General features: G+C 41.3%; 1 protein-coding gene across 1 annotated transcript in view; it reads right to left on the reverse strand.

The window, feature by feature from the left end:
- The window catches only part of LOC309719560 (protein unc-13 homolog B-like), a 189,137-nt gene that overhangs the window by 107,976 nt on the left and 58,066 nt on the right, over window positions 1-23,095 (reverse strand). The window contains exons 9-10 of the mRNA XM_082555718.1: window positions 10,127-10,414; window positions 9,518-9,605 (exon numbers count right to left, since the gene is read on the reverse strand). Of these exons, the coding sequence (XP_082411844.1) occupies window positions 9,518-9,605; window positions 10,127-10,414 (376 nt within the window). The remainder of the gene's footprint in view (window positions 1-9,517; window positions 9,606-10,126; window positions 10,415-23,095) is intronic.

Raw genomic sequence — 23,095 nt, forward strand, 5'->3', positions numbered from 1 at the left:
TGCACTGCCTGGATTGATTACAAGAAGGCCTATGACTCAATGCCCCACAGCTGGATACTGGAATGCCTAGAATTGTACAAGATCAATGGGACCCTAAGAGCCTTCATCAGGAACTCAATGGGGATGTGGCGTACAACACTAGAGGCCAACTCCAAGCCCATAGCACAAGTCACCATCAAGTGCGGGATCTACCAAGGAGATGCTCTGTCCCCACTGCTGTTCTGCATAGGCCTGAACCCCCTCAGTGAGATCATTAACAAGACTGGCTACGGATACCGACTACGGAACGGAGCAGTTGTCAGCCACCTCCTGTACATGGATGACATCAAGCTGTATGCCAAGAGTGAACGAGACATCGATTCACTGATCCACACTACCAGGCTATACAGCAATGACATTGGAATGTCGTTCGGACTGGAGAAGTGTAGTCGGATGGTAACAAAGAGAGGGAAGGTAGTCAGAACTGAGGGGATTGAACTACCAGAAGGCAACATTGCAGACATAGAGGACAGTTACAAGTACTTGGGGATCCCGCAGGCGAATGGGAACCATGAAGAGGCCGCTAGAAAAGCTGCAACCACCAAGTACCTGCAGAGGGTCAGGCAAGTCCTGAGGAGTCAGCTGAATGGTAAGAACAAGATCCGGGCCATCAACACGTACGCCCTGCCCGTGATCAGGTACCCTGCTGGGGTAATAGGCTGGCCAAAGGAGGAGATAGAAGCCACTGACATAAAGACAAGAAAGCTCCTTACCATGCATGGAGGGTTTCACCCCAAGTCCAGCACCCTGAGGCTGTACGCTAAGCGGAAGGAAGGGGGCCGGGGACTGGTGAGTGTCAGCACCACAGTCCAGGATGAGACAACGAACATCCAAGAATACATTGGGAAGATGGCCCCAACTGACCGAGTGCTCAGTGAATACCTCAGGCAGCAGAAACCCAAGAAAGAGGAGGGAGACGAGGAACCAGCATGGAAGGACAGGCCCCTGCACGGTATGTACCACCGGCAGATAGAGGAGGTGGCTGATATCCAGAAATCCTACCAGTGGCTGGACAAAGCTGGACTGAAAGACAGCACAGAGGCACTAATCATGGCAGCACAAGAACAAGCTCTGAGCACAAGATCCATAGAGGCTGGGGTCTATCACACCAGGCAAGACCCCAGGTGCAGGCTGTGTAAAGATGCCCCAGAGACAATCCAGCACATAACAGCAGGGTGCAAGATGCTAGCAGGCAAGGCATACATGGAACGCCATAACCAAGTGGCCGGCATAGTGTACAGGAACATCTGTGCCGAGTATAACCTAGAAGTTCCGAGGTCAAAATGGGAGATGCCCCCAAGGGTGGTGGAGAATGACCGAGCTAAGATCCTGTGGGACTTCCAGATACAGACGGACAAAATGGTGGTGGCTAACCAACCGGACATAGTGGTGGTAGACAAACAGAAGAAGACGGCCGTAGTGATCGATGTAGCGGTTCCGAATGACAGCAATATCAGGAAGAAGGAACACGAGAAGCTGGAGAAATACCAAGGGCTCAGAGAAGAGCTCGAGAGGATGTGGAGGGTGAAGGTAACGGTGGTCCCCGTGGTAATCGGAGCACTAGGTGCGGTGACTCCCAAGCTAGGCGAGTGGCTCCAGCAGATCCCGGGAACAACATCGGAGATCTCTGTCCAGAAGAGCGCAGTCCTGGGAACAGCTAAGATACTGCGCAGGACCCTCAAGCTCCCAGGCCTCTGGTAGAGGACCCGAGCTTGAAGGATAAACTGCCCGCAGGGGCGTGCTGGGTGTTTTTTTTATATATATATATATATATATATATATAGATATAGATATATATATATATATATATATATATATATATCTAGATCTAGATATATATATATATATATATATATATATATATATATATATATCTAGATCTAGATATATATATATATATATATATATATATATATATATATATATATATATATATCTAGATATATATTGCATTATGCATCTGCATCCACAAATATTGATATTTTATATCAGTTTTTTGCATATTGATGAAAGTCTGTGTCAGATTGTTTTAAAGTGGTTAAACATAAAGCAGCATCATCTGCCCTCTGCTTTGTTACTGCCTACAGCTTAATTTTATCACATAAACAATTTATTAACACATATTTGTGGCGCCTCCTCCCTGTCGTGGATTGTATCATTCAACTGTACAGCAGGTCACATTTTTACGTCGAGGATAAAAACCCTTGTTAAACCTCGACCACAGCACTCCTGGCAAACCTCCTCTCTCCTTGGTCCCCTCTCCTCTGGATGCATTTTAAAAATTGAAACATTCTTCAAGATGGTGCAATGAAATTGATTTCAAGGTCAACGGCAAGAGGACGTGTGACATAATGAGAAAAAGCCTTTGTTCCGGCTTTATGTTTTCCCTGCAAGTCTGCTGGTTTTAGCTTTTACTCAAACCTGGGTTCTTGTTTACTAGTTGTTACAAAAAAAATGAAGACTTTATGATCAAATTTTCCTGGACAGAAATAAAATATACATAACAAAACCGATGCAGCAAAAGCATTTACAGTCGATGCATCTGACACTAGAGATTCTCTGACATACAGAGCTGCAGCACATACTGCTGGCTGTCTGGCGACTTGATTCTGTAGAAAAAGAACCGAATATTAATCTTGCATGTTGTCCCTACTCATTACGTACTGAGTGCAGCATAATGCTGTTGAAAACATCCGCTTGTGATCATATTTTTCCCAGATCATCAATAAAATCAGATTAACAATTTTAATGGACAGTTTGTGTTCCGGCGTGAGTCATAAAGTCAACAAAGAGCTGAAAAAAGCTCAACTTGATTTATTTCATCATGCAGAAATTCATCCTAATCATAAACAAGTGTTGGAAGGTTGTGTTTCCATAGAAATGCGACATTGTTGCCATGCTACAATGCTTGCGAGAGTGATAAAATACTATTTTTGTCCTTAATGGCATAACTGCTGTCCAGTGTCCTGCAGATATCTTCAGAGATACAGATTTCTAATCTGAGACTACACACACTAAGTACAAATGATAATAAATGACTATAATATATAACTATATCTCAATTAAGTTTTACATCAGTGTGGATAAGTTGCTTCCTGATGAAGATGGATGGGTGGAGTAAGTGTTGTTGGAAAAGTCAGCTTTACAAACTGAATTTAAAAGGATGTATTATACTTTTTATTCTTCTAACTCCCTTCTGATTGGCTGCCCCTTGTAAACATAAGGCTTGAACAGCAGGTCGGTGAGGCCTACCTGCCAGAGCTGCGTACCTGAAATCACCATAATAAGAGTTTACAAAGAGAAAAACCAGGATCCCAATATTTGCAGCATTGACTTTTTCATACACTGACGTACTTATTTAAATTGATGATGGTCGCCTAACTATGACAGAAAATGAAAAAACCACAATAAGTCCACTTTAAATAACAACATTGTAACTGACAGTACATACACACATAAGTATGAGTACCTGAAGTGCACTGTTACTACCCTTATGGTGTACTTGTCAAAACTGTCAAAAAGATGTCCACCTTTCCCCTTGACATGTCACTATCTGGGCTTTGCAGTGGAAAAGAAGGGACAAACAACAGTCAGTCAGTAGGGAGTGATCCACTGCATGTGTTATGAAGCCATTACATATTTATGGATGATAAATTGTTGGTTTCATTGAATATTTCCCAAACTGTGGGGCAAAGAACCAAAGCAGGTAAAAATATGGAGTGCAACTCCACTAACAAAGGTTAGCAGTCTTTATTTTCACAACCTGGGTCCTATTTTATTATTAATATTTGATAACAAATGAATTCTTTGCCGGCTTCTTTGTTTGAGTGCATGACAGAAAACAGAAGTGTTTAGTACTGAGAGCATCTCGGAAGAAAATGTGGCAGCTGTCAACATGAAAAATGCCAGCCATAATTCTGCTATGTGCACAGTTTCCCACGATCAGTTAGGAACACTGTACTCTCCAAATTCAAGCAATGCACAACTACAAAGAGTAACATAATAAAGTAAATGTATCTAAAATGAGACATGGCGAATGAACTAACACCAGCAATTACATCTGGAAATATACGCAGCTTAGCAGTGTTTAGGAAAAGGCTACAATTTTGGCAGATTTCTGTTTTCAGCGTTAGCACCTGATGGTTCAGCCAATACCCTTCAACGCATTCAGAGGCAACTCTCATTTTCTAAGATGCTCTGTGCACAGTTGATGCTGCCTCTTTGCATCCCATTTCCATCCAACATCTCATTTTTCTTTCCTATTCTGACTTAATCAACGTCAAATCTCTTGTCACTGACGTCTTCTCTGTCTGTTCTGGGGTCGTACCACTGATGCCCTCACCTCTGGATTTCCACGTGTGGACGTGAAAGTGGTGAGGTCTCAGAATAGAGATGTGCCACCAACATATGTATTTTTACAGCAATGATCCTAACTGACAGCTCCTCCTCTCGTCATGTAGAATACAGTTCCAATAATATCTGGTGATTTGATGGTCAACATCTGTGATGCATAAGATTACATCATAGATGTGTTCTGACATATTGCCTTACAGTGAGATACAGTTATTAGCTGCTATAACCAGTGAAAGAATTGATTGCAGTTTGTTCAGCCGTCAAATCTTTTCTTCGATATCAAACAGGATTTCTAGCTAAAAACTGAACATTTAGAAGCTACATTTAATCTCCAAACAGAACTCCCAAGAACACACGCTAATGAGCATCAACTAGCAGCACAATACTTGTGTAATTGGTCACGAAAGGTGAAGGATCTGATGTGCTTTCTCCTCTCGGTTTTGCAAAAGATCAAAGGTGGCATTTAAAGAAACGATCTCTTGTTGATAAGCCGCTCGGGACTGGATGAACTAATTATTCTCTATGATCTGTCCTGGAGTGGCATGCAAAGGCAGCAAAGGAGTAGGAGGTTAAGAACTTTTATTCTGTTTGCACCAAACACAAATGAAACAGACGACTGGAAAAGCAGGTCCCAAAAAATATATCTCACAAAGGGAGGAGAATATTAATACCTTCAAAGCTTTTCCACTGGAGCTTTGACACTGTTTGTGTACTTATAGATTAAGTACTTGTCGCACCTCAGAAAAAAAACAAATGCGTGGAACCGCCCTAAAATCTCTAAAATGCTGAAAGAAGAAAATTATGAACAAAAATATTAATCCAACTGAGGGATTGTTAACTTTAGGCTGGACTATTCTAATTCGGTTCTATTAGGTCTCTGAAGAGCCTTCAGCCAATCCCAAATCGATTTTAAAATCCTTCATGTTATAGTAAATACAAAAAGCCGAGATGACAGAGGTTCATTAATATCTTTAATACCCCATCAACCATTTTATCCAAGTTCCTCTCAGAGTTCAGGTGTATTTGTGATTCCTTTCTAAACGTGGAAAGAAAGGCAGGACCTTTAGCGACTAGAATTCTTTCCTGTGGAATCAGCCTAAGCTCACCTATTCTCTTGGTGAGCTTTCATTCTGAAATGCATTGAGCGCCACGCTTTTCAGTGTCTAAGGTAGTCTGATAGGGTTCAATAGTTCTTCACATCTGAAACAGGCACAGACAAAAGTGAAATGATGGTGTCAACACTGACATAAGACATGTAACAGATATGTCTGAGAAGGCTTTTTTGCCTTTATCTAAAATAAAATAGTACGTTAGTGTGTAGAGTCAGAAAAATCACAATAAGGCTAAAATATGTGGAGAAAGAATTCTTGACCGAGCGTCAGGAGTGAGAATGTGTTAGTTTAACCTTAGAGCCCACAGGTCATTTAGAACCGTGTGTTCAAATATATTAATTTAAAATGAACTTGTCTTTTTTCCTGTAGTGTGTGCCTTGCCTCTGTGCTCTCTCCTTCTGAGTCTCCCGGCTCCTGTTCTGCAGCGACCTGCTCCAATGTGCACATATTTAGTTTGTTTCTTCGTTACTTTGTTTGCGTTTCCCTCACTTCAGCCATGGAGACAGATGGCTGCCCTCCCTGAATGTGGCTCTGTTGGAGGTGTCCTCATGTTAAAAGGGAATTAGTTCTCTCCAGTATTGTCAGGTGTTGTTGGATTTCTCCCTGTGATATTTTTAAGTTTTTGCCTCAGAGTCTAAAGTACCCACAGTTGACTGATGTTATTGCAAACTAAGAGTATGAATATATATGAATAAAACTGAATTTAACCTATTCAGTAACCTCTGCAATAATGTCTCATTGAAACCCTGTGACAGTAACAACCTCCACATTAAACCTAATATAATATTGTAGGGTGTCATTCCCATGCTAGCTGAATCTAGTTTAAAACTGGCACTAGGTGGGTTATTAATCTAAATTCATAAGATAAGAAACATAACAATGGAATTTAAAAACTAGTTATGACTAAAATGTCTGCTGCTGGCATCAGAAGAAGGTGAAGAGAGGAAAAAAGGGGGGGAAAGACTAAAACAAACCCATGATTCAAAGAAATATTACAAAAGTGGCAAAGGACCTCTAATCTATGAGGACAAATTGAAGGTTTCTTCAGATAGAAAGCACTCGAGGTGACTGTGAGCCACAAACATGTCAGTTCAAAGAGAAATTCATGCAGCGGGGCACTAAACGAAGAACTAAATGGAACCATGAACCATTTCTTGTTCTTTTTCTGACATTTTCAATAGCTCTTTAACTTTCAATGCCAACTAGAACCACTAATTCCAAGTAAACACGCACCTGTAGTTGTAATAGTTCAATGTCGCACTGAACTCACTTAACAAAGCAGCCACTTTGTGTAAGGTCCCAAATTTACCTCCTAAGAAGTGCCGTCAAAAGACAGATTTGATTCATGAACGAGCGCTGATGAGCTTTATTGTTTAAGGAGATAGAGTCACAGATGGGAGATGAGATAATTTAACATAAACTTAATGGCTCCTGATGGAAACTTCTCACTTCTGTCAGCCTCCTGCCAGGTAGGTCAGTAAGTTAACTGGGATTCTGTGTTTTGCTCAAGGGCTCTCCTCTCAGCACGGGGCCGTGAACCCACTCGCACCCCCGCATTAAGCCAAAGTGAACTAAGCTTGTGGCATTTAAGAGGCCCAAGAAACAAATCAGAAATGAGAATGTGAAATAACCCAAAGAACAATGAACACAAAAGCAGATCTCAGATGTGACTGTTTATGAGTGTAGATACTTATTTCCCATCTAGGGACAAAACTATGGACACCACAAACTAACTGTTAGGGTTAAGACTGTGCTGTAGAGTCCACACGTATATAGAACATGCATTTATTCATTAGTATAAAGGAGGGACAATGGACTGATTGCTATACTGTCAAAAAAATTACAGGAACACTTTTTAACACGTCTGAGAGTATAACAACAAATCAAATACATTTGTGGGACGTTGATCTGAGCAAGTAGCAGAGGGAAGTGTTGATCTGTTTTTATTAAATTAACAACACCAGCAGTAGAGGGGCAACGATGAGACAACTCCCAGAACAGAAATGATTTTGCAGGTGGACATTTTTCCCCTTCTCATCTTTTCTGTCTGTTTTTCACTAGTTTTGAGGGTCAGTGTCACTACTGGTAGTGGCACAGGTAGTCCAAGAAGGGGGCCTGATGTCATGTAGTTAGCCCTGTGTTCACTGCCCAGCACCTTGGAGCTTGACTGGTATTGCCAGCACCAGAAATGGAAAAGAACCCTGAATATGTGTGACAAACATGAAGGGGTCTGAAGGGCAGTCTTACACTGCCTGTAACATTGTTCAGTATGACTGGTTTGTTGCTGGGGCAGGGGGGCATATCCATGGACCACAGCCTTCTGTAGGGTAGGACACATCTTCATCTCAGCCACATATTTCCTGATACCATTGTTCATATTTTGCACTCTTCCTATTGTAGAGCACTTAATGATATATGGACTGTGTTAACGTTTATTTAGTCTTGCTGCCCGATCAACCAATTTATTAAGATCACACAGCCTCACGGATTCTCTCATTACATACTAGAGGTTGCAGGACGTAGAGAGCAGCTTAAAGCATGAATGCAAACACAAACAAATTGAGATGATTATCACTTCAGGTGCTCATCAAATTTTCAGGCTTCATTAACTGGTAAGTGAATGGTAAACAGACTGGTTCCTATATAGCGCGATTCTACTCTGAGCACTCAAAGCACTTTCCATAACTTGCCTCATTCAACCATTCAGACCCATTCATACAAGCACCTTTCTATGCAAGTGCTTTCTATCTACCATGCACGCACATTCATACACTGATGGATGCATCGGAGCAACATGGGCTTTCTAAATCTAAGCAGGTTGTTTTCTATGTATGTTTTAACTACATTGATTTTTCATGTAATCTATAAATAAAAATAGTCAAATTGTCATTGTAAAGCAGCCACATTCACTGTGTTCACATGCTTTTAGGTCACAAAGTGAAAACAATATGAATATTACAAAGCAAAAGCTCAGAGTGTTTAGACAACAGCTGTTTCCAACTTATGTTTAATTTACCTGAGTTATTATGAGAATCACTGGTAATAACTAACTTTTCTAACTAATCTAACAAAGTCACCCGATGTGCAGTAGAACTAAAAGACACTTAGTTAGAAATTAAATGCAAGGAAAATGTAATTACAATACATTCATTTTCACAAGTTAAAGCATTTCTTATAGTGAACATAAACTAGAAATATATCATACTAATTAAGCCTATGCCTGTGATAAAAATATTTTCTGTGTGTGTGTGTGTGTGTGTGTGTGTGTGTGTGTGTGTGTGTGTGTGTGTGTGTGTGTGTGTGTGTACTTGCAGAAAAATTACGAGGCTACAATGTCGTCCTTAGTCTAAAGTCTGATTTGATATGTACAAAACTATATTCCCTATTAGTTGCTTTATTCAAAAATAGATTTTATTGCTGCAGTTATATTCTCCAGGGTTTATGTCTCTGCACAGCCTAAAATGTACTTCTTAGCATACAGTGATTTGAGGCAAAATGACAAACAGGCCAGAAATGACATTTGCAGTACTCAGACCCCAGTCGACCGCAAACCACCCTCAGGTGTTTGGTACTATAATAATGAATCTTTTTAACTTGCAGTACCATATCTTGGAACTAAAACCTTTCTGCAACAGCAGAAGTCATAGCTAGATTTGAAGAAGCCAGTGAAGAAAAGGAGTTTCCCAGATCAAAGCAGAAATCCTTAAGGAGCGCAAAATTGGTGCAAATTGCTGTGGCATGACTTGAAACTCAACCAACCCAGAGCAGTAAAGAGGGAGAGAAAGCATCATTACATGAAGGAAAGTGGAGAGAGAGAGAGGGGGGAACAGGAAATGTCAATGTGTCTGTATCTGTGTTTGGGATTTGGCTGTTTTGTATTTCTTGTGCTCTCTAGGGTTGAACCGCTACTAAATACAATGAACTGATTCTAAAATGTATGCAAGGCATGCAATATGTTTTTGTAGTGAGTGTGTAAGAGCAGCGTAAAGAGACAGCAGAAAGAGTCTTCCTACCTCGTGAAGTTTCACTCTCACTTTGTTGTAGGCTTTCAGCCAGCGAACTTTGGACGGAGAGCAGGGTGGAGGGCCATCTACGAAGAGACTGAGGACCAAGAAGAGATCAGCTTTTGGACACATAGACAAGACCGAAATCAATCAACATAAAATTAAATGTCTTCTTGGCTAAATCTGGTCAGCCAGTCATATATTTAGTTTAAAAATAATCCCTGAAAATTTGGCTGTTTTTATTCTGGCTGAACTGGTCTCAATTTAGCCCAGTTTGAGCATCGTTTTGGACACTATGTAGTCTTAATACAGATCCAGCAATCCCATCCAGCAAAACTCATTGAAGACAATGTTGCCAGATATATTGGCTGTCTGAAAGATGAAAGGACATCTAGAAAAGTCATAGCTGTAAAGGGTTTGGGTTTGCCTCTGGAAAGGTCATCTTTTCAACAAGTATTTATTGGGTAGGTTGTCGTCACTACTTTGTTACTAAAAGCCAATAATTCCAACTGGTATCTCACAAACTAAATGCTGTGTACAGTGATGGATATTTTGGTTAGGATTACCAGCTCAATTACTTTGAATATTTTTAAAAATGACAATGCAAGACCCACATACCCATTTGTCTGTCTCTTGTTATCGCAGTTGTCCAAGGTTGGTTTAGGAAGGATGTCTGAAGAGTCCTTTAAATCTTTCTTAGAACCAGGCTCTGGCAGTGCATGCACGTCCTTTTCAGCATCGTCCTCTTCTTCCTTGTTCCAGTTGGACGGCTGGTTTTGGAGAGGAGGGCGAGGCTTACTGGGGTGGCAGGACTCTACATGTCGGCGCTCTTCAGGCTCAGAGCTCAGCTGAGAGCTGACTGGGCTGAGGTTGCCTGACGAATCAAAGTGGCTGCTGTCTGGAGGGCTGTAGACAGCAACATCACAATTTAGAATACGGAGGTGATTTAGACAGAAAAATAGTATAAATGTCCAGGTTTTATTCCAAAATCAATATGGAAATCTGCAATTTACAAAATGGTAGTAAGGAACTGATTGATTGTGGACATTTTATTTGCTTTAATACTGAAAAAAAAGTTCAGTTTGCAATGGCAGACATGATTTTGGAATGAAACATTAAAGGATCAAAGGGGAATATAAGGGTCAAAGGATACTCTTTATCATATCACAAAGAATATCACACACAACAAGGAAAACTAAGAGGGTTCAGGAAGATAAGTTGATTAAATACATTTCTGTAATAGTCAGGTCAAGAGAGGTTCCACCAGGATTGCAAAGTTGATGGTCATGACTATGTGACTATCTGCCATCACTGGAAACTTCGTGCATTTTTGGTTGATGTGTCATTTTTACTAATTTTGCAGTCTGCTTCTCCTTGTTCTGCATGTTGCTATCTTTTCTGACACCACCACTTGTTAAAAATTGTGCACAACTTTTAAGAGCATGTGCAAGTTTAAAGCAATGTTGGCATGTTAGTAAAGAAAAAGTTAACCTGTTTAAGTAATAGGGATAAAACTGATAAATCTCATAAGTCATCGACTCAGGGGCTGGAAGACTGAGACTCCTGGCTCTGTGCTTTAACTTGCACGATTTACTTTCTGTTGGGTGTGGGCCAAACCACTTCTCCTTGCTCCTTTTATTCCAGAGTCCAGCCTGCCTCTACGGTGTACGCTGTAATGCCATGATAAATCTATCAGTTTGATTCATATAAACAAATTGGCTAAGGCTTGGAAATAATTCAGAGAACTGCAGGGGACAGAGGAAGGAGGGGCTTTTTAACCACCTCACCAGTGGAAAGGTAATAAATAAGAGCCGCCGGTTTCGTCATTCATTTTGCTTCCATCACTGTCACAAAAGCTATTACTGAGGTGGTGTAAGCACAAAATAGCTGCAGTACATTTACACTTGATGGTTAGCACTTTCTAAACATGTTATCATTTCCTGTGCCTCGATCATGTCAGATATCTGGTAACTGGTTTCCATGTATGGCTATGGAGCCATACAAGAGTTGCAGAATGAGAATGGGACTGGCGTGTCCTAATGAAAACTAATTAGGGAAAAGGGGGGAAAATGGGAAAAGAAAAGCGGGAAAAGGGCTGTACATTTATCTATGCTAGCATGATAAATGAAGAATGCCATTTATCATGTACATTGCACTAGCCTTTTCATAGCTTCCTTCGTTAACTGTTCCTTTGGTTGATCCATTTCCAGTTCTGCATGCACGACATCAGGTGCGTTTACTTCACTCTTATCTAACTCACATGGGGTGACCATTAACTGAGGTGTATCCAAACTTTCTATTTGGGAAACAGAGTGCGAAGGAACACCAGACAGAGGTGACTGTGCTAAGCTGTCACAGCTTCCTGTTTTTGAAGTTTCTGTTGGTCCTTCTGTATCACTGCCATCTTCACTTTCAGTTTCTCCAGAACCTGGGGAAGGTTTATCAGGTTCTGGATCCTCAAATTCAGTAGGTTTTGGAGTTTCAGACTGAGGCTCTACGCTGACCACAGGAGGGGTGGATTCAGGTCTGGGAGAGTCAGAGTTACCAAACATTGAGGTAAGTTTCATGCCGAACACAGATGAAACAGATGCTTCCTCCTTTCCAGTTGACTTTTCATCATGGAAAATACCAGCTGAAAGGCTTTTAAAACCAGAAAATAGACCACCATCAGTTTGCTGTGTCTGAGGTGCCTTTGAAGCAGTGGCTGGAGATGTTGAGGTGGAGAAAAGGGATCCAATCGATGATGTACCTTCAGCAGCTACAGACAAAAAGCCTAATTTTGGGGCAGTGAGACCTGGAATTTCAAAGATGCCCTTGTTTTCTGGAGCTGTGGGGGGTGGTGCTGCTTTGTCAGACACTGCAGTAACTGGCCCTTCTGAATGCTCTACATGTTCATCATCCCCTGATTGTTTCTCAGTAGTTTGAATAATAGATTCAGTGAGAGAATTTCCTTCTGCTTCCGTTTCTTTTTGTTCCGTCTCCTCCACCAAACCTTTTTCAGGAAGTTCAGATTCTGTGCTCTTGACATGTCCATCTTCAGATAAAGGTATCTCTGGTTTTTCAGTGATTGCACAGTCTGTCACACTAGCAGAAAGCTCATCAGGTCTACACTGTGTACCAGACTGTTGAGTTTCCTCAGGTTTTGTTGTCTCGGGACCTTTGAACATACCAAGTAAGTCACTTGTAAGAGATTCTGAAGCAATACTACTTGGAAGGCCAAAAAATGAGCTTTTCTGTTGTTGCTGTTGCTGTTGCGGTTGTGGTGGTGGCTGACGAGGCGCAGGTGATGAACCAAAAAGTGAGGCAGCTGAACTTGAAAAAAATCCACCAACAGTTGGTGATTTACTTTGTGTATTTGGGGCAGAGAACATAGACATAAACCCAGAAAATGGAGCTGGTTCAGGTGGCTTTTGTGGCCCTGGCTGTCTTGGACCAGCCATTCTTGGCCCACTCATTCGTGGTGCTCCCATTCGCGGCCCACCCATTCTTGGTACTCCCATTCTTTGGACTTGTGGACCAAGAGGCCTGGTCATACCCGGCCTAGGTTGTTGTTGTGGTGGAGGAGTTGAAGGAGCAAGAGGTGGAATTGAGTTGGTACCAATGGTTTTTTCTTCATTTGTTGAAGAGGCCACTCCTGCCAAAGGTGAACTTTCAGATACCTTTTCTGCAGGTTCTGTAGTAGCATGCTCTAATTCTGCCTCAGTTATTTCTTTTATTGTCTCACTAGATGCGATTTTTGAGTCTTCTTGGACAGCTTTTTCAGAATCTGAAACTGCAGTAACTACAGACTCTGCAGTAACGGTTTCTGGTTTTTGTACCACAGAATCAACTACATTGGTATGTTCAGTGGATTTTTCCTCATCTGTCATTACCTTTTGTTCATCAGCAACTTTTTCCAGCTCACTAGTTAATTTTTCTATAACTGCCTTTACTGTATTTTCTTCACTAGCATCTTCTGAAGTGTGCTCAGTTGATTCTTCTATTTCCAGAACAGCTTTTTGTTCAAAGCTGTCAACTTTCAAAGGCTCTTCAGTTAGTTTTTCTACATCTGCAACTACTGTCTTTTTTTCTGCAGCAACTTTCAAAGCCTCCTCAGATGTTTTTTCTATATCTGTAACACTAGTTTCATCTTCATCAGCAACCTTCAGTAGCTCCTCACTTGGTTTTTCAATCTCTGAAATTGCTAGCTCTGCATTAGTAACAGCCTTATCTTCAACTTTATTTGAACTTGGGTTCTTGTCGGTAGACTCACTAGAAACTTGCAATGCCATTTGCATAGTGTCATTTTTCTCTGAAAGACTTTTGATATCAGCTGTCTCTGCTTCGTCACCTGTGGACTTACTTTCGTCTTTCAAGCTATCAAGTTCTGATTCTGCAAATTTTCTCTCAACATCTACGCTGTCTTTTATCTCTTTATTTTCTTTTTCCGTTTCCGACTCTGCCTGACAAACTTGTTTTTCAGCCTCCACAAGTGTCTCTTTAGAAGTCGTGACATGAGTGTCCACAGTGGAAGCTTTAACCGTGTCTGATGCGTTTTCATCAAAGGGCAATTTCTGTTGTATTGTGGTTTTATTTTCTATATCTCGATCTGTCGAGGGAAGAGACATTTTCGTAACATTTTGATCGATGTCTGCAGTTGAGTCTTTGACATCTTGGCATGCCTGTTCTATTTGAGATTCCATCCGAATTGACGATGTAGAAAGAAGCTCTGGGGATATAATTTTTTTGTTCTCAACACAGTCACTCCTTTCTTGTTCTGAGTCATCCTTTGTGCCTTGAGGTTTCACTTGTTCTGAGGCAATTTCCTCCTTATCTGATGATACAGAAAGAGGCTCTGGAGAGACACTTTTTATCTTCTCAACGTGGTCATTCTTTCCTTCTTCCAAGTTATCCTTTGTGTCTGGAGGTTTGACTAGTTCTGAAACAATCTCTTCCTTTACAAAAGCAGTTGTTTCTTGTTCGGGTTTGGTTTCCTCCAAGAAAGACATCCCAAAAAGACCAAACCCAGTTTTAGATTTGTCACTATCAGAACTCCCACCAAGTGAAAACACAGAGGAAACTTTGAAACCTTCTGATTCAGGTGGTTTAGAAACTGGTAATTGTGCTTCTGATGCTTGTTGGCTTTGTCCACCAAACATCGAAAACAGTCCTTTTCCTGTTATCTCTGAACTGCTGGGTCTTGGTGGTGTAACAGTTGGCCCAGGTGGGCGTACTCTAGGACTAGTTTGAGACTGGGCACCAAGACCACCAAACTTTGAAAACAAACCTGCTCCAGGGGTTTCTTTATTTGTAGTAGAACCAGGGAGTATGCCACCAAATATAGAAGATCCAGTAGAAGGTGCCCTTGGTGTAGCACTACCCATAGGTTGACCTCTGGGACTGGGTGGTTGCTGAGGTGCAGATGAACCAAACATGGAAAACAGACCCTTTCCTGGAGGTTCTTTGGGTGGAGGACCTCTAGGTCGCACACTTCCAACAGTTGGACCTCTTGGAGCAGGTGATGCTTGACTACTGGCTCCACCAAACATGGAGAATAAACCTTTTCCCTGTGGCTCTTGTGGTGTTGGTGTTGTTTCTTTGGATCCAGGTGAAGATGGGGTACTTGACCCACCAAACATTGAAAGCAATCCTGTCCCAGGAGCGTCTTTGGCAGATGAGCCAGGAAGAATACCACCAAGTAATGATATACCAGGGGAGGAAGTCTGCTGTGAGTTTGGAGTAGAGCCACTAAATAAAGAAAATAATCCTTTACCTGCTTGTTCATCCTCAGGTTGATCAACCTTGCCAGCAGAACTGTCCTCCTTGGAAACTATTATTTCCTCTGTGAGAGGTTTGACAGGACTGGGCTTAGGTTCAGACAAGGAGACATCCCTTTGAGTTTCATCATAAAGTGGTTGGACTTTTTCAGGCAATTTTGCATCTGAGACTGAAGGTAATTCTTCTGGTGACACATTTTCATGCGACTGTACTCCTTCAGACAGTATGATTTCTGAAGATGTGCTCTCCCTCTTATTAGCTAGAGCGTCAAGTGTTTCAGGAGCATTGGAGGATTTTATTACTGAAGTTGTATTGCCAATCTGGCCAGCCAGATCACCGAGTTGTTCAACCACATCAAGTGTTGTATTGTCTGGAACTGATAATTTTGCATCCTTGGAAGTCAGTTCAGTTTGTGGCTCGTTGGCTTCAGTACTCTCTGATATTCCTTCAGCTCTAGAGAGCACATCATCTGTAGTTGAACATTTTTCAGTCATGATGTGCTGTGAGTCTCTCTCTGCAAGAGTACTACTTTCTGCAGTCAGTATAAGTGGCATTTCTGGTGAAGAGGTCTTGATTTGTTCTAATTCAGTGGATAGCTCTGTGCTACATATTTCTGTAGCTCTAGCCTCCTTAGATATCTCAGACTCTGAAACAGAATAAGGTAAAGAATCTTTATATTCTACATCGGGAGCAGTTTCTTTAGAAACACTGGCCTCTGGGATTTCAGGCGTGCTACATTCACTAAACTCATGCTCATTTGTCTCTTCTTCTGGTGAACTTGCTGCCGAGACAAAAATATGGGGCAGCCTGATATAAGGTTTTTGGTCACCTGGTTCAATTTGTGTCTCAGGTATTTCAGAGCCAATGCCAATGTAAATTGACTTTTGATGTTGACTTTTATCCTGTGATCCATTAGACAAAGAATTTTCACCACACTCAGTATTGCCATCGGAAGACTCTGTGGCTACAGTTTGTTTGGAATGCTCTAGAATCTCATGCATAGATGTGTCTGATTCTGGTACAAACATTTTATCCGTGATGACAGAACCCTCTTTGCCACCTGCTTCTGATGTAACTTCTGACGGTGTTTGCGAAGGTTCTGCTGAACTGTCAAAACTCAGAATTCCCTTGGGTGGCATGGTATCTGATGGCTTTGTTAGTACCTTTTCAGGAAAAGGCCTTTCTTTATCTTGTTTTTCTTTCTCTGGGATTGCATTTAGCATTGGCGGTGGTTGCTGATATTCTTGAGAAAGAGATGAAGGCAAACCATGTACTGGCAACTCACTGATGTTGGAAACCATAGGCAGTATCACTGGTGACGTTTCAGAGCTTATATCACTTAAAATGGAATCATTGTTTCTGTGTTCAGATTTGCTTATTAGTGATTGGGTCGGATCCAGCTCTGTCCGTAGGGCTGCAGATTGATCCTTTGTTGATTCAGATGAAAAGGAAGAAGTTACTTTATCTTTAACCACCACTGATCTAGAGTCTTCAAAAGATTTTGTTTGTGTAACTGGATAGGTAATTTCTTTCCTGTTTGATATGTCATTATTTTCACTGGTCAATCTAGAACCAAAGTTAGCTTGGTCAGTAACAGGCAGAGAACTTGACACAATAAGACTTTGTGAGCTTAAAGCAGTTTTTCCTTGAAGCCCAGCAGGGGTTACTGGGGGGGTGGTCTGTTTAATATCAGCTGTCACCTGTGTTCCAGTAAATTGCGTCCTTTGGTCCTCGGATGTAGACATAAGCTGGTGGGACGGAGCAGCAGCTGGCATTGTACTGGCAGATGGTTGCGATCCAGCACCGCTGAATAATGAAATCAAACCCTTAACAGAGGTAGACCTTGCTGCTGTCACAGATACCTCTGGTTGTTGCAATTGAGCCCCAAAGTCTTGGTCAGGAAAGCTACTCTTTAATGGTTGTGCACACACAGGATCACATTTTGTAGACTGTTGGGATATAGATGTGCTAATGTTCAAAGATTCAGTTGGTGTGGAATATTGTTGGACAGTGACATGTGTTTGAGTTTGAGTAGACTGTTTTGATAGTTCAAGAGATCCTGTCACAGATGCCTCTGGTTGTTGCAATTCAGCCCCAAAGTTCTGGTTAGGAAAGTTGCTCTTTAATGGTTGTACAGGTAGTGGATCACATTTTGTGGATGGTTGGGATACAGATGTGCTTACTTTTAAAGGTACGGTTGGTGTGGAATACTGCTTATAAGTGACAGGGGTTTGGTATTGACTAGAATGTTTTGACAGTTCAAGAGGTCCTTTTGAAAAATCTTCTGTTGCCATACTTTGTACAGGTTGTATGCCAGAAGACTGTGGAGAAGGTTCAGGTCTAGGCCTACCATCTGGTTGCTGACTAAGTGAAAGATTATGAACATTGTGTGTGGTGGGATCATTTTGGATTGTACCATACAGTTGATGGGTAGATGCAGAAGGCAATGCATGTCCATTACTTGATACTATTTCACTGTTTGGCAGGATTTCTTCAGTGCTCTCATAGCTGTCCACAGTTGCCTGCTTAATAAGAATTTTGGGTCTAGATAAAATGTCAAACTGAACACTTGGATCATGTCTTTCCACCTTTAAAGGTATTGGCTGAAATGTAACAATTGCTGGAGTCCAACCAGTTTTAGCACCAGAATGTTGATATTGGTGTTGCACAGCTGAATGTTGGGTTTGCTGCTGCTGAGACAGTGGATCATGTTTTTTGTAATCAACATTTGCACAACTGAGCGGTTGATATGCATTGTTTAGTGAAGATCTCTTGGGTTCCTCTATAGCCTGAGGAGGCTGTGTCTTCATTTGAACAGGTACAGGAGATAACACTGAAGTAGTCAATGACTCAGAGTTTATTCCTGTTCCCAACTGCCATCTAGAATTTATTCCAGGTTGGATGGTAGAGTTTTTATCAGGTAAATATTCCCTGTATTGCAAAGGCTTCTGAGTATCTTCTCTGATATCTTCAGTACTGGCTGCAGGTGTGTATGGTTGGTGACAGTAGATACCATTTTGAGATTGTGACGAAATAGAAGAAGAAAAATCCTTTGTATTTTGATCTCTAACAACTGTGATTTTGTTTTGAAGATCTACAGTTAGGTTCACAATACCATCTGGTGTTTCCCTTTCTAACGGCCTTTCGGTTTTCCTTCTTTCAAACATTTCTTTTTTTGCTTTAACATTTGAAAAGTTCATGGGCTCTTCAGCTTTTGGCTCAATTTGATTACTTAAAGCACTAGGCTTTAGGCTGTCTTTTGCTGAGAAGTTCACTGGTTTATTTTGTTGCCACATGTCCTTAGAGATGGCATTTGGCCCAGACAATACATCATTACATTGGTAGGGAAATATGTTTGTGTGCAATCTCTCAGTTTTGCTGATTCTACTCAAAACTTGTCTTCCTTGTTGATTTGCAGATTGTGTCACTATAAGTGGTACACCAACAGAACCATTTCTTATCATATTTGCCTTGTTTTTGATCAGTGGCACAACTCCAGTTGACAAGGTATCAGGCACTGTTTCAGACCATTTCTCCTGTGGTTTTGGAGACATGTCTAGGTAGCTTTTGATAGAATTAGCAGGTGCAGATATTTCTTGACATCCACTTTGAACATATCCTTGTTGTATTGGCACCTGTGAGCCAGCCACTGTTGGCTGCCTTTTAGTTTGTATCTGAGATAGGTGGGTTTCCACAATTAGTGGTACACCAACAGAATCCCCTTGTGAATATGAAAAGCCTGACGGTCTTATCCTTACCAGTGATACTGGATCTGAATAGTTTACCATCGCATCTGATTTACCTGTCTTTGTTGACATATCGATTGTGCTTTTAATAGAGTTTGCTGGAGATGTAGCAGGTGATTTCATTTGGGTAATGACTGATAGCTGTGAAGTTATCTGATTTGAATGGAGAAAGGCCTCAGATTTTCTGTGCCATGGTTGTTGACACAGAATAGAACCTGAGTGATTTTGAAGCTTATTCATATCTGTTTGCTGGGCATTTGCATTTGAACTTCTTAAGTTACCAAGAGGTACTTCAGATGGGCTATCAACAACTAATGGTATGCCAACAGAATTATTTCGTACAAATTCATGTGCACTTGGCTTGCTTCTTGTTAGTGGTAGAGCTTCAGAAAGAGTATCATTCGTTCCCACTTCTAGATGTGCCTCCTTAAATTTGGCAGAAGATTTAGAAGTCATGTCTAGTGTGGCCTTAACTGCATTGGCTGGTGCTGTGGCTTGACAGAGTGTTTTGCCAGTTTCAAGAGATTCTGTAAACTGTCCAAGAAGAGGTCGCTGCCTTGGTAATGATATCCTCCTATCACCACATAAAGTCTCCTCTTTTGTGTTAGAAGATCTTATTTGAATCGTTCCAACAGTAAGAGGAAGCTTTTTCTCAACAGGAACGGAATTAGTATACTCTATTGTTTGTTCCGTTGGCTCTTGAAATTCTGCCTTATTTGACAAGTCAATGGATTCGTGACAACTGAGACTTTTGTCTGTCTTTTCAGAAGGTAATGTTTTTCTCTTTGTCAGTGGCAGTGCCTCACAGATAGGAACAGTTGGCACAACAGTTTGCTGAGTCTGCTGGGTTGTTTTCTTTTTAGACATATCTAATGTAGGTTTAATTGAGTTTGCTGGTGAAGTGTTCTTCTGATATTGCTCAGCTGTTCCATTAGACTGATAAGGAGGAGTTGTGGATATCTGTGGGCTCAGCTGCATTTGCAGGCCCACACCAACAGAGCAATTTGGTTGTGGTTCCTGAGTAGCTACTTGTTTTCTGAAAATTGGGCTTAATAGTGGTGAGGTACATACAGGTTGTGCTGATTTCATTTTTGCAGTTTGTTTAAGACCACTATTGAGGCCAGAGGCTTTACTAGAAACATCAGTAACTGAAGAGCTAACACTACTGTGAGAACTCTCTGACAATTTGGAGGTAGAAGACGGCTTGGGTGAATTGTCTGCTTCAACTTTAGTGCAGTTTGTCTCAGTCATTATATGGGTACTCTGAGAGCCTGGGAGCTTTTGGATATGAACTACAGAAGTTACATGGCTGGTTGTAACTTCTGGCCTGGACAATCTTCTCTCTGATTTCTTGTGAGGATCAGCATGCCTGTGATCAGTCTGAGAACATGTTGGACTTTGCTGTAATGTGTTCATAGTGCCATATTCTGAATCAGGCCATTCAACTTCATCTTCCTCAGTTTGTTTGGTAAGATCTACAGCAATGGTAGTCTGGCCAGTCAAGTCAGTGTTCGCCTGAGTATCAATGGACTGTTTCTCTTTGAATCTTTTTAACTTGTACTTTGTGAAGTCAACAACTTCAATTCTCTGTGCAGACTTTACTCTGTCATCGGTTGCACCTTTTTGTTTGACATTTTTGATTTGTTTCATTGTGGCAGAACAGTCTATGACTTTATTGCATATTTGAGAGCTGGCAGTGGTTAAAAGTGATGTCCGATTTCTATTGTAAAGGTAAGCTTCACTGTATGTATCCGAGCTGTCATTTAAAATATGTAACTGGGGTGTAAGTTGCTGAGAGGATTTTTGTGGTTGATTTTGAGACAGGGAAGCACTTTCATCAGTTGCTAAAGAACTGTTCACGTTGCTAATGCTAGACATCCCAGTGACTGTGATTTGATTTGGTTGTGATAATACTCTGGGTCTCTCTGCTTGAGAGGGCTGTCTTGCAAGCCTATGTCGCTGTGGTGAAACTGAAGGTACAGTTGAGGTAGATGTCGTGGATGAAATCTTAATAGAAACTGCCTGTGATGGAGATGCTGCAGAGCTGACACCTGTACTAACAGCTGGTGGTGTCGGGAGTTTCCTTCCTGAATGCACAGGTCCTGGTATTTTTTGAGCTGATGGGCTCCCTGAAAGAATCCTTGATGTCTCTGAAACCTTGTTAGACACTGGTGGTGATGTAGCAGGTGTTGATGACTGTATTCCAGTTTTACTTGTATCAGTCTTGGAAGGCCTTTTAACAGCTTCTCCAGCAGCTGAAACTATAGAGCTTGACTTTTGTCTTGGTGGTTCTGCAAGTACATCCTCTGCAGGTGCAATCCTGATTTCAGGAATTTGGGAGTGTCTATTTGGAAAGATTTGTGTTGAACGATACCTTGGAGAATGTGCTGATGAGGTTGTATTTACATCTGCTATTGCCTGATTCTTCCAATATGGCCCTCCATGTCCACCTTTCAGTGACTTTAAAGTCATATCAGCGGCCTCTATTGGTTCCTCTTGATGGTCATGAGTATTTTGTAACGATTCTACATTGATCTTTTTTAGCTTGTACACAGAAAAGTCTACAGGTTGTTCTGCTTGGGAAGATAGCGATTCCTGAAACATTTGAGAAAAGCTTTCCAAATTCATGTTCATTATTTTCTCACCCTTTTTGAGTGCAGAGGTTAGGTTCACAGGAGCATCAGAAAGAACTAACCCATTCTGCTGGTCACCTTGAATCCAGAAGCCTTCATTTTCAGTGTAAAAGGGGATTTTAAAACCACAAAGGGTAACTTTATCCCTTTCTTTTTGTTTCAGAATTTTAGCAATATTTTCAGTGATATTTCCAAGAGCTTGTACATCCTCCGGTGTAGCACAGGCATAGAGATGTTTACCAGCTCTGTCAGTTAAAAGAGAATAAATGTAATCCTCATTTGTATAGACATAATATCCACAGTCCCCAGCCTCAGCTGGCCACCACAGCCCTTGTTCCAATAGTAAAAGCCATTGTTGATACCACTCAGAATCCTTAAATAGCATTTGTTCTTCTGCATCTCCTGTAATGCCTGCAGATCTGCTTAAATCCAGGGCACCACGTCTTAAATCCATTGGACCCTTTTTTGTGGCAAGTTGTTTTAAAAACTCAGTTGCTGATTTCAAATCAAAGTCTTTATCTTTTAAATGACTAACAGTAGTTTCTTCCACCATTTTGCTAAATTCCTGTCCTCTGCATTCAGTGAGCGACTGGCATCTACTTAACTGGGTCTTTGTTTTTTCCGTAGACAGATTCAGCGCACTGCCTCTAACGATCCAAGGTTTAGCATTTCCAGCAAGATTATTCAATTGGTCACAGCTACTCCAGGATTTGTTATCTCTGCAGCTCATGTCAAACAGAATAACATCTTCACCTGGCTCAAGGAAACGATTTCTGCTTCCAAAAAGCTGGGCAGCAGAATCCCTCCAAGGATGCGAGGGTACATTAAAGCCACTAATGTCCATTTCTTTAGGTTTCAAACATGTTTGATTCTCCCATTGAGGTGGTCTAACTGTAGGAGCCATATGCCCTTGGTATGTTTGGTAGCCTTCCTGGACTTGAGTTGCAAGGGATTCAGCAAGGATATAATCATTGAGTTGTTGCCACAAAAGAGCTTCAATAAGACACTGATGCTCATAGAGGTCTGGTGGAATAACACCATGCTCTGTAAAGTTGTATAAAAGATCCTTGTAACCATACTCATCTGCTGTTCCATACAAGAGACGTTGTATTTCCTCAAGATAACGTCGCGTTGGAGAAATTGTAGGATCTTGCAAGCCCTGAGAATGTGTGGCTTCTTTACAAGTCTCAACAGTGGAAGTGACTGGACTGCCACTCGTTAGAGTTGCTGTACTTGAATGGATATCCACCTTACTCTTTGGTAGTAAATGATCGAAGCAGCCTTTTTCATTTTCCTTTCCAGGAGCAGAAGTACTGTCATTGGTGCCTGTTTTTAAAATACTTGATAACAGACTAGGAGACCTGCTACTTGCGCTGGTTTTTTGTTCTTCCTTTCCAAGTTGAGGAGTAGATGGCTGCTGTGTTTTTGATGGTGATTCCTCAGTGGCACTA

The sequence above is a fragment of the Aulonocara stuartgranti genome (assembly GCF_965226115.1).
Source record: "Aulonocara stuartgranti genome assembly, chromosome: 12".
NCBI lineage: Eukaryota > Metazoa > Chordata > Actinopteri > Cichliformes > Cichlidae > Aulonocara > Aulonocara stuartgranti.